Source organism: Lipophrys pholis (genome assembly GCF_963383615.2).
Source record: "Lipophrys pholis genome assembly, chromosome: 17".
NCBI lineage: Eukaryota > Metazoa > Chordata > Actinopteri > Blenniiformes > Blenniidae > Lipophrys > Lipophrys pholis.
Window position 1 is genome coordinate 1,652,916 of NC_137643.1, and position 13,005 is coordinate 1,665,920.

A 13,005-nucleotide genomic window follows, 5' to 3' on the forward strand; every position below is an offset into this window, starting at 1 on the left:
AAACTTTTGTTAATTCTCACATGTTGAATCATGACCTGTGTCATAAAAAATAAAAGCTCCTGCAGCCACATTAATATAGACATACAATTAATAATCGTTTGTTTGTGAACTTGAGGGGGGGGGGGGGGGGGGGGGGGGGTAAAGGGTTAAGAGGTCTAAAAAGAGGAATCTTGTATCAATAAACTATGCAATACATTTTAAGAACAAGTAGTTGAAATTGTGTTTTTACTTTCACCAAGTATTTTACGCACGTATCTGTGCGCAAACTGAAGTAAAGGATGTGAGCAAATGTGCACAAACACAGTACCTGCAGCCATTCTAAATCAGTTGATTTAGAATTGTACGAAGCTTTATTGTGATTTTTCCTGCTTAAAAAAAGGAAGGAAAGATTATTTCCACACAATGTTTTCAATCACTTTAGAAAGTATGTTGACGCACGGTGCGCATGCAGCGCGCAGCGCGCTGCGTTCCGGAGGCTGTCCGGGAGTACGGGGCGTGTCGCCACACCTGAGCTCAGCTCACAAAATGAGGCAGCAGCAGCTGTCAGCTGCCGGGTACCATCAGTGCTCACTTTCACACCTCTGCGCGGCTTTCATTGACCTTTTATGAGCGGATAATCAGCGGGGAGCCACACGCGACCCACCGGGCCCTCTGACTATCGCGCACAGGGCAGAGATGGCGAAAAAAGGCTCGTCCATGAAAAGTTTTAAGAAGCTCTTCTCCAGGAGCGAAGCCAGCCTCAACGAGTCTGTGGAAAAGGAGAAAAAGGAGGGCGAGAAGAAGAAGTTTAAGTTCCCGACGTTGAGGACGAAGTCGAAAAGCGGCTCCGAGAAGTCCCTGAACGGGAGCCAGCAGGTGCTCAGGTATGGCTTTACGCACCAGTGTCGTGTTTTCATGTCCCTGCATGTGACATATGGCTTCTCGGCCACTGGCAGAAACGTTTTGCAGACCCCCCCCCCCCAGATTGATTTCTTTATTTAAAATGAATGCCTCGGATCATTGGAGCTCCTGCTGTGTGAGTGCGTCGTTTCTCCAATTCATCAATCAGTGCGCACAGTTACCCCTCAACTCAATGTTTAAACGTGCACACGCACAATGTTTCCACCATTTAGGAATCAACCTTTCTTCCCTTTTCCTTGTTTGCATTGGTGGTATATTAGGCAGGATTGAATTAAGTGCATGGAATCTGCCCTATACGTCGATATGTGAAAACTGCACACATTCTAATTAGTCGACATTCTTTGAAACTCCCCAAACCCCTTTAGGGAAATTCCTAAAGCATAACTTAAGCAGTTCAAGTGTTTTATAGGTATATAAACTACAAGGAACCTACAGCCAAAAAAGAAGAAATGCCTTGAATTGTTTACATCGAAACACTGCACGCAATAATTCGACATGAAAAGGTTCAGTGAGTCAATCCTGCAGTAATCTGAGTATAATGAGCTGAAAGTGTCAGATGATGATGTGTGTTGGTTTGAGTCTGGGTTTGCATGTTCTCTCTGTGTGTGACCTCCAGCGGTCTGAACAGCCTGAGGTTAATTGATCACTCCAAATTGAGTCCGAGTCTGCTGGGAATGGTGCCAGCAAACCAGAATTGGATAAGTTGGTTTGCAAATCTTGATGGATGTCTTGTTGGTTCAAAAGTTTGCTCTTATGTTTGTATTTTGGGTTTTTAAAGGACCTCAACACATTGCAGTTGTGCATTAAGGTTGATTGTGACCATTTAGCCTCCGTTTATATCCCCTTTAAGTGAAAACCCAAAGGTGTGTCTGTTTACATGACAATGATGCTTGGAGCAACTTTTTGAAAACTGTTTGAAATTGTTCCGTCTCCGTGGAAACGGAGGAAAATGATACTTTTCTGAAACGAAAATGCAAAAACGATGCGTTTTCACTTGAAACGTTGCAAAGTGCTCAGCGACAGATGTTGTATTTCATCACAGTGGGGGGGGGGGGAGGGTAAATAAATGAAATTCTCAGTAGAGTAGTCAGTTGGTGTACTCTGTTTCTTTGCCCTCTGATGATCCCTGTCGGCCTCTCAGGAGCATCAATTCCCCCCTTGGCTGTGGATGTTTGGAATAGTTGTGTCTGACCTTGAGTCACTGGGATGTTTTTTTTTCTAATGTTCTTTCAGACAAAACTCTCAGCTGCAGTAACGTCTCTTGTATCTTCTGCCTGTTTGGACTCTTCACAACACTCGGGCGTGGGCTCCGGGCCATTCTAGAACCCTGTTTGTTTAATAACTTGGTATCATTATGTTCAACCTCATCTGTTCCCGCTTTGTGTTTTGTTTCACGTCACCTCAGCGGTTTCCAGCTGCTCCTTTGCCGCCGTGTTTTAAGCGACCTGTATTCGGCGTCGGGCAGCTGCTCCCGGCCTTTGTTGCCTTGAGCCTGTCCCGACTGTCACTGCGAAAAACTGCAGGCTCCCTTTTCTGATCGCTGATGTTCCAAAACATGATGGTGAAGCCGGCGCTGGTGTGGACACGCCCACTTTCACCAACACACAAAGCAACATGCTCTTTCTAGTGTCTGTCTCAGACCAGGAAGTCTATTTTTATGTTTGTTGACATGTGAATATCTATTCCTGACAACTTCCGAGCCGGCGTGTCTTTGTGTAATCCACCATCTTCTGACATCCAGACATTTTTAGAATTCTGGAGTGTTCTGAAGATCGAAGTAATCGTGTAAACAGCATATTGGAATACACTTAATTAGATAACAGTAGGTATTTATTTATTCATTTCCAAACCTGTGCAAAGAAAACAAACGGAATGACTAAAAAAAAGACACTAATCCAGAAATGACTCGACACTCTAATTTCACAACACGCGTGTCACATCGAAAAGGGCGTCGGAAGGAGTTTAACTTTATTTAATTCTACCTCTTTACATCTTTATCGTGTAAATCACACATTCGTTTCTATATATTTTTCTTTATCAATCTTGTCCTATCCTACATGCAAATAATAAAAACTGACGATTTATATAAACAAGTTTTTGCCCCTCGACCAATAAACGGTGCAATAAACAGCATAAACCCACAAGCTCTCATGGCAAAACGCTTTACCTCACCAGAATCGGCTTTTATTTTTATTTTTAAAACTAAATTTGATCATTTAATCTCTGTTCATAAATGATTCCATAATTTTACACCATGGTTGGTGATGCAGCTTTTCTGGGTTGCAGAACTTTAACTGTAATTTTCCCCTGACGTTGGAACTGTTTCTCTCTGGATGTTTCCCTGCAGCGAGTCGTTCTCTGCTTTATTCTTTGTGTTGCCTGATTGAGACGTTTCCCCAACACTCTGATGTGGATGTATACCTTAATCTGTGTTTATTAGTCTGTGCATGTGTTAAATAACGATGCGTAGAAAAGAAGTGACATGAAGGAAGAGAAGCAGCTGACTCAGCTAAGATTGTAGGCTACTCCATGTTCAACAACACGAGAGCAGATGTTTGAAGTAGGAGTCCAATACTAACCTGTAGTACTCCCAAAGAGATCTACTGAATGGTATAAACATATAATCGAGTGTTTTCCCTAATTATTGCATTCCTGAAGTGATTAAAATCAGCGGATTAATCCCAGTTATCAGGCTCAGTGATGTGGAAACTTAACGCCAAATGTGCTTTGTGCTATTTTGACTATTTCCAACTTGAGGCTCGACGATACCGAGTCGGTTATCAATACTGTCAGGCTGTCTCTTTGGAATTTGCAGGTGAAACCACCAACAATCGTACCACTGAAAGTCTTGTGAAGTTGGAATATTGCATCAATTTACTCTAAAGACATTTGTTCAGGGGTTTTAATCTGCTCTCAGAACGAATGGCGCCCACTAGTGGCCCGTCCAGATGTCCACATGGCCTCCAGCGAGACACTCCACCCCAAGCTGCTCAAAATAGATGGATTGATTGACAATTGGTGTGTGAATATGAGGAAGTAATTTACTAGATTGCTCTTTCTCAGCATGTTTCTCAGTTCTTCTTGTTTGGAGAAGCAGTTTTATTTATTTATCTTTTTCCTGTTACAAGCGGGTGTTCTCCACGGTTCAGTTCTGGAGCATACCGGCTCTTTGCCAACATGTCCGTCCGCAAATTGTGAACTGACGCCAATGTTTTTCTTGGATGATGAAAGCTTGTTTTCCCACTGGCACGCTACCTCATACAGTTGAAATTTGTTTATTGTCATTCTTTCTGTGGATAAATTCACTTGGACAGCGATATTCTGCTCATCCTGAAATTAATTTATAGGTTTTAGAGACTGAAGTGTTATGAGTAAGAAAACCAAGCAAGTGCTACTAAATATAATTGCATTTTGGGTGTTTTTACAATCTCTCTCTTTTTTAAGTTGACAAAACCAAAATAATTGCTTGAATCTTAAGGAAGAAAAATGTTTCTTTTGCTTGAAGGCGGAGGTGTCCGACATGAAGCCCGCGGCTCTGGAGGCTCCAGCCCGGCCAAACAAATTGTAAAGTTTTCAAAGAAAACATACATTTTTTTTTTGGTGACGCTGCCATGAAAGCGAACTTCCTCATTGCTGTCAAGCGAGCCTCAAAGCCATGATGTCTGGGGGAGTTTGTAAAAATACCCATAATGCAACAGAACGTTTCATTAAAATTGTGTTGAAATTGTAATAATTTTATGCAAAATATGAAAATTGACATTTTCATCACATGCTCTCCACCACAACAACCAAAACCTTTTACATTTTAAACTTCAAGGTCGTCCTGGAATTTTTCCACTGGTCACTTGAGGGTGAAATTGGGCTGCATGTGGAAGCTGAACTAAAAGGTGTTTGACTCCCCTGATGTTTAGTTACACCCGACACTCACTGAACAAGTTCTAATAATGGTCCTCTAAGTGGTAGATGTTGCTGAGACTGATCACTTGGTGTGCCTCCTTGTTGACACACGCTGGTGTCGTGTTCAAACACTCGGATCACTGGAGGATATTCCTTTCCTTTCAGTCTGGTCTCTGGTTCCTTTTGTCTTTGGGGATTTCAAGTTCAGCCTCTGGTTTTCTCAATGTGCTCCTTTCTTCCACAGTCAAAAAATATGTATTTTAGTTTGATTGTTCACTCTAAGTTGACTGAAATGATGATTTCTTGTTCCTGCAATCACACTTGACTGTTTTGAAACAATATTTTAGCAACTCGAGTGAAAAAATTCTAACGTTTTGCTAAAACAAAGTGGTGACTGATCGCAGTCACTGACTGCAGCAGGTTTGTAAATAGAATGTAGGAAATGAACGAGTGTATTCATCTTTAACATCGAGTCGTCAGATTTTGATTCTCTGAAGTGAAAGTCACTATGGCGATGAGTATTTGTATTAAGGTTATATTTCCAGAGCACCTTGAGGGAGGTTATAGAATTTAGAATCTGGACCGCACGTCAAGACTAACGGGAACATTTGATTTTGATTGTAATCATTTCATCACCTTTAGTCTTGATTTAAAAAGACTGACGCCCTGTTTACAAGTGGAAATGGAAAATGTTCAGTGCTTTGGAGCTGTGGAAAACGCTGCTACTGATCATGCACACTGGATGTAGTAAGGCTGGGTGATTGGGACAAAAAAAATAATAAAAAAATTTCGATTAATTTTTTTTCTCACTGCACTTAAAAATGACTGCAGCCATCAGTCCTCAGAGCTAGAATGCATTTAAACAATCTCAAAATCAAAAGTAAATGAGTCTGTCATTCAACAAGTTTAAGCAACAGCAACTACAGAAACCTACAAGGAAAGGAAAAGGCTGAAAACTGGGCGCAGAAAAAAACTAGAATTTGTAAAATAGCTACAAATTCGATAAATTGATTAAATCTTCTTCTTTTTTTTTTTTTTTTAGCCCAGCACGAGGACGTAGTAACTACTCGATCTGCACATGCTCAGTAGCTGGACAATCCGAACAATGTTTCCTCCAGAGTGTCGGGACTCCCAGTCCATATTCTCCTGGGACTTGGTACTTTTCTGACACGCAAACATAAAAAGACAATTTAAACTCCTTCTTGAAGACCAGAGCTGCAGAAACTGCAGTGAAAGGGATTACACGTTCAGTTCTGTTGCACACACTGTTAACTCTGTCGTATTTGGTGGTACGGAGGAGAAAACATGCGTCCGTTTGTCTTCTACATAAGACATGGGTGGGTGTGAAAATCCAAACAGGTGGAGCGGAGGTTGAGCTCACGGTCACATGCCAGGACGTGGTAACCATGTTGCTCAGGTGGCTCCAGATCAGACTGACTGACAGCTTGTGTTTGCACAGAGAAGGAAAATAAATTATGAGCTGACACGGCGAGGACCGCCTCTGCACACAAACCCTCACTCTGCGAGGTTATGCAAGGCTGAAGTTTGTTTTCTGTAAACTAAACTACAAAATGAAACAAATGTTTGTCATTTCCGAGACTAAATTATATTATTTTAAATGTGAACAATAAAGATAATCACTCATCATTAGTAGTTTATTCACTGTCAACCTCAATTATACCACAGAAGCGGTTCATGAGTCTTGGCGTGTGTTTCTACATATACTGACACTGTCCGAGACGGATTAAGTCCAGACAGATCGAGTCTCTTGTTGTTGTGGTTTGTTAAAGATTTGGTATCTTGAGGATTTCAGGGTCTCATGATCAAATCTTTCTGCCTTGATTCCGCCGTCCTCGTACAGTTCAAGGTCGTGTCACGCACATTGGAAACTTGTGTTGAATTACCGAGGCGACACTTTCGAGTTTCTCTCTGAACCGAGCCGAACACACCCACACGTCGAAGGTATCTGTTAAAGTCCCTCTGGCTCCTGAGTGGAGTCGTGGATTAATGGAAGCTGTGTCGAGAAACCTGCCGCTCCACATGCCTGCCACGTTATCATGAAACTACGACTCAATCGGACAAAGAGGCGCACACATACCAACACGGTGCCGAAGGCTACAAGTTGGCTTCATCTTTGTTAGAGAGGGAGCTCATCTGCCTCAACTCGGCTGCGTTTGAATATTTAACATTATTCAAAACAATACAGAGCCGATGAGTCAATGTTGTGTTGAACTAGTTGGTTCGCTTTGTGTATGAAGCGTGTGCACAGTAAAACAAGCTTTATATAAACCCAACTTACTGCCAACATGAGGGAAATACACTTAAATAACGAGCATTGATTCAGCCTGCGTGGATTTCATTCATAGTTTCATACAATTTATTTAAATGAGTTGAAAATCAATCGTATGTTTACAGTGAAGGTTACTCTCACCTGTTCAACCCTCGGTACCTTATAACGTAACAAGAGTGTCATTGATTCCACATGTCAAAGAATTACTAACTAACCAGTTTAGCTATTCATGAACCAAAACGTATAACAATAAAGGGGGTCACCTCTTTCTCTCCTTGAGTAATTCATTAACAAAATGTTGAGTTTGACCTAAACTTGTGTGCTGCATATCTGTCTGCCGTCTGTCAGACAGGAATGGACGAAGAGTCAATGAGGCTGGGAGCGTTTGGCCTTTTGTGGAAACCCGTCCCGGCAGCTGCAGCAGACAAAGAGACAATTACTTCCATGATGCTTTACAATAAAGAAGAGAAAGTTGCACCAGTTTGCCTTTTGTATGTGTTTAACCTGGAGCGGAGGAGTAATTATGACGATGAGTCCCAATGTTGTTGCTATTAAAACCATTTGAGCATTCTGTGAACAAAGGAGTAGTTAAACATTGACTTTTTAAACGCGTCCTATTTCAGATAATAGCACCTGGGTGGTGAAGCTGCCACTTGTGGGAACACGGCAGAAAGACTCGTCTCAGACAACAGCGAAGCTCAAACATTAAAATTGCAGACAAAACTAAAATAAATTCTATTGTTTGGTCTCTGGGCTGTGGGAAAACGCGTCGCTCTGCATGGCGCTCGTCTTTCAGCTTTCCACACACACTTTATAAATCTGAAATGTTCGGACCCTGAAGACATGGTTTGGTACGTCCGTTAAAACCGTCTGTATTCGTGACATTAAGTCGATTTTGTTCAAGGCGGGTGTTGGATTCCTCCTCTGGTCGTCATTTTAATTGTCGCAGAGCCAAAAGTCAGGCGGGCTTCATGTGGGGGATCTGGAAAGTGTCGTCTCATCAAGGTCCCGTTGTTTATATCTTTTGCTGCAAATTTGTTTCAAATGTCAAAATTCTACGACAAGTCACTTATTGGCCCAGATCGTAAGTCATGTTCCTTTCTGTCACCGCGGTGCTTTTTTGTTTGCTCTTTGTTTTCTTTTTTGCAGCTTGAAATGAGTGACGACCACCACATAGAAGCTGTTAGTGCCTGGAAAATAGTTCTGAAGTGCATCAGCTTTATGGCTGAAGAAACCCCCCCCTATAAAAACACTTTATCTGTGATGATTTTGATTTTCTAAAGCTTTGTAAAATGCCGATTAGTTTTGGAAAGCAAAGCTACCAGCTGAAGCGACATATTTATCATGGATCCTCGGTGACAGTTTCCGAGGTGGAGCCTTGTTTAGTGGGTTGGCAAAAAGAAAGTATGTGATTTGACGAAGCCGAGTGACTTCCAGTGTCTATATATGAACTGGAAACTTGTCAACGCCATAACTTATGGCTAAGTTCAGCTCCCTGGCTCTCCCTCTCCCACACAAACAAACATCGTGGCGTTTCCCTGCCGTGCCAGACGAAGCACCGAGGACACTTTCATCTCTTCTTACATCCTGTTCAAGTTCACTCTGTCGAATTCATGAGATTCTTTTCATGAATATCGTGTTGTGAGTTCACACAGTGAAGTACTTTGTGTGTTTTCGGGTAATCGTGCATGTTGACATGTAAACAGGCTCCAGCTGGGGACACAGATGTGACTCTTCTCCTGAGACGTCTTCTCCACCAGAAAGAGCTAAATCGGCTGGCAGGTTGCAGTCGGTAGTTACTCATGTCATGTATTGCAGTTATGCAACTTGCACACGTGTGTTATTGGACCTGCCGGACTATAAAACTCGCTCATTAAAGCTCGATAAATAAAAAAGAAAAAGACCCTCAACGGTTGCCACCATAACGAAGTGATGCTTGTCTGCTCTGTGTACACACGGATCCCTAACCTGCGGCGTCTTTGTTTGCTCGTCATTCGACTTCCTGTTTCATCCAGTTGTGTAAAGGGAGACTGTCCCCATGAGTATCAAGTGACCTTTGTTCTGCTCGTCTGGCGAGATGATGGCTCACAATAACCGTTGAGGGCTCTCTGTTGACTCAAAAGCCTGTTGTGTTGCGAGTCGTAGTAATGCCAATCGGCCGTCTGAAAGCCTGTTTTCATTAGGAGTCGTAATGGTATCGGATAAGAACGCGGCATCACTATAACTTTAATACCAGAGATTAATATTCAAAACAAAACACACAAAGAAAGAGAAGCACTCGACTCATCCAGAGTAGAAACTGTAGCTTATGAAAATAATTCATCACTCGGCCTTCAACAGTCGTATTCCCTGGAAGTCGAGTGTTATAGGAAACGCTGCTCTAGCAGCAGGGCTGGATAGCAGCCGTGGCTCAATGGCTGCTCCAGCAACTTGTTGCAGTCGCTCATGAAAATGCAACTTTTCGGAAACGTTTCATTGGCCCTCGAGCCTGGACTCGTACCGTGGATCACTTTGCTTCGAGGCAGTTGATTTTCAAGCAACCCCTCTGGGGGGGGATAAACAAAGATATTACATGTTTTCAGCAATTTCCCCAAACAATGGGATTATTTCCAACAGTGGAAAACAATCAGTAATTAAGGCGTTCAACATTTCATCACAATAATTTTATTGGAATTTTGAGTAAAATCACTTTTAAGGATGAACACGTGATTTTAAAGTACTAAATTAATCTCTCGCTATTGATTACCTAAATGACGAAGCCCATGTATTACAGACGGGATCTGAACCACCAAACTGTGTTCAGTCATCAGGTTTTATTATTGCGTTTGGAAACGCCTCATTTTTAAGTTTAGCTGCTGGGTTGGATTGTTTCACTCTTGCAGGGTTGCCACACTATTAATACGACTGAATGTTTAAATGTGATCTGTGTCTCTCCAGTGATGTGGAGTCCAGTAACGATGGAGAGGCCTGGACCAACAACGGCGCCCGGAAAAACAAGAGGTTTTCCCTCTATGGCACCGCGCCAAGGGCAAAGGTGAGCGGCCAGTTCATGTGCGACACAGCCCCTCTGTCCTGTGGTGGACCTCAGGGATCTGTCCTGGGTCCACTACGATTTTCATTGTATTTGTTGCCTCTGGGTCGGATAATTAGACATTTTAGAGGGATTTCTTAACATCTGTATGTGGCTGACGGTCAGTTCTATTCTTTCCACTTTAAATGACTGTTTGGCGGCCGTCAAAATTTAGATGTCTGACGATTGCCTTCAACTAAACACGACTACAGCGGAGGCTCTTATACTTGCCCCCCCCCCCCCCCCCCCCCCCGCCCCCCCCCACAACTGGATAGTCTGTCAGTCTGACACGTTCCTGCTTTTTCCACCTTCAATCTTGCTAAACTGTAAAGAATGGTTTCATCATTTTAATGCTTGTATCTCTTCTCATTTAGACTATTGTAATGCTCTTTTTCTCACTTTAAATCGGTCATCTTTAAATCAAAATACAGCTGCTCGTCTTTTAACGGGAACAAACTGGAGAGCCCACATCACCTCGGTCCTCTCCTCCCGCCACTGGCTCCCGATCACCTTCAGTGTTCGTTTTAAAATACCAGTGCTAACTTTTAAAGAATTCCATGGCCAACCTCCTTCACCCGCATGCCTCAAATCGAGGCTCAGGTCAGGCCAACTAATGCTTCTTGCTGTCCTGCAGACTAGGTTGAAAAGCCATAGTGACTGTTCATCTAAAGCTCTCACACCAAAGCTGTGGAATTCTCTTCACTTCAGCTGAGATCTGTTGACTCCTGCGGTACTTTTATGAACGTTAACATAATTTTTAAACCCAGTTTTAAAAAATGTATCTGACGGCATGCAAGTTTAGTACCTGAAAGTTTGCACTTAAAGCATGAGAAGATATTCTGATTTTACAAACTATACATGAAATGCATTAAGTGCTGCCTATTACATATAATTGCTGTTAATTGATTTAGTTTGTAATCTATAACCAGAGACATTCTTCTCCCGTCTTGTGTGGAACTGATGTTTTGTAGAGACGTAGTTCATCCTCTTCAGGACTAAACCATGGCTGACTCGGTACGTTTCCTGTGTTGTGGCCCTGAGGTTTACTGCTTTGGGACTCTGAGAATATTTGTGTTCAGACCCGTTTCTGATACGTTCAGAGGCATTTCGTCATGCTTTATGAAACCCTCGTCAACCGTTGTCTCATTCCAGCTGCCAGTCCCTCGAGGTCTTTCTTGCATAACTGTGGCCGTTTTCCCCTCCTGAGCGCTAACTGACATGACTCCTATAGCTGCCATGCACACAAACTCTGATTGGATCCTTTTGGGATGTGTTGCATCAACACACACTCCACACACCTGAAGTGTGTGTGTGTGTGTTTGCGTGTAAACTGCTTGTATCTGTCCAGTAAAGTTACCTTGTGATTGCTGAATACTTTATTTCTCAGATGTTATGCTTTCATTATACCTGGATGACTCTGAGTTTATAATCCCAGACATGCCTGCAGGTTGTAGTTGATAAATTGGATCAAGAAATAAAGTTAAAAAAAGAAAAAGAAGTGAATCTCTCCAGCAGAGGGCGCCACTGCCTCACAAAGCTTCTGAACTGCCATTATTGGCTGACTGGCGCCACCTGCTGAACAAGACACAGATTTAACATACGGTACATGCGAGTTTAGATCGTTTTTACTAGATTAGGTTGAAGTAGTTTAAATCTACACATGGGGGTAAATGTATGGATGCAGTCAACAACAAAATAGATTTTAAAGAAGACCTGGAGATAAATTGAATTCTGATATTGTCTTATTTTAAAAACTGCAATCGGATGATTTTGTGGTATAATCATACACATTGATAATCAGAATAAATAATGGCCTTTTTTAATTATTGTGAGAGAGACTCTCTGTAATATACTCTAAGTTCTATACATAATTTATTGAAAATAACAATATGCAAATCTCTTATTCAGATCTGTGTATAATATTATATTAACATGCATCAATATCATATGAAGCACTTTAAAATGCAACTTGATATCACAGTATTATAAAGTTCTGTTGGTAAATTCTCCCAGACATTTCAACACATACAAAATACAAATTAAAAAAACGTTATTTCCACTAATAGAACAACTGTATGTGAACGTCATCCTCAGATTAACTGATTCTGTCATTTGTGGAGCCTGATCTGTTTCCAGTGAAGTTCTAAGAACCCGTTCCACCTATCTTCCTCTTATTTACACTTGTAACTTGTAATTCCAATTTATAGTTTCTCTCATTATTAACTGTGCGCCACACAGAAACCTCCAGCCTGGATTTGAACACAGGCCCCTCTGATGTGTGTCGTAGTTGAGAGATACCCCGTCCACACCCCGGTAGACAAAACAACCTCTCACATTGTTGTGTTCTCTTTTCACACGTCGGTGAAGGAGGAATTCCTGCAGACACACCTAGTCAGAGATGTGAGTGATGTCTGCTTACATTCCTCTTTGTCATCTCGGCTCAACAAAACTAATTCACCTAAATAGTGTCGGCTTCTATCTTTGCATCAGCCTGCATGCTTTCATATCTTTGAGAAATACTGTATCTGCAGAGGAGCCCTCGGTATTCGGAGAGAGGTGACAGAACTGCTCGAACTTACTGTATTTACTCGTCGTGTGACTTGTGAAGGAATCTTTAGCATTACGCATGGTTTCAGGCAGAAATCGGTGTTTTGGGTGTCCATGTTAAAAATCTGGGTGTCAGAGTTTTGGTTTCGGCGACCATGTGGGGGGGCATAGCGGCGTGGGCAGGGTAACATATACACTCTGCTTCTTGACAGTAATATACTTCCTCCTCTCCTTGACATTTTTGCTAATGCACCCTATGTCTTTTCTTGCTTTGTTAAAAACTTCATTTTTTTTTCTTCTA

General features: G+C 42.0%; 1 protein-coding gene across 1 annotated transcript in view; it reads left to right on the top strand.

Moving 5' to 3' along the window:
- Window positions 1–518: 518 nt before the first annotated feature.
- The window catches only part of crybg2 (crystallin beta-gamma domain containing 2), a 52,282-nt gene continuing 39,795 nt past the window's right edge, over window positions 519–13,005 (top strand). The window contains exons 1-2 of the mRNA XM_080485081.1: window positions 519–863; window positions 10,025–10,121. Of these exons, the coding sequence (XP_080341207.1) occupies window positions 676–863; window positions 10,025–10,121 (285 nt within the window). The 5' untranslated portion in view covers window positions 519–675. The remainder of the gene's footprint in view (window positions 864–10,024; window positions 10,122–13,005) is intronic.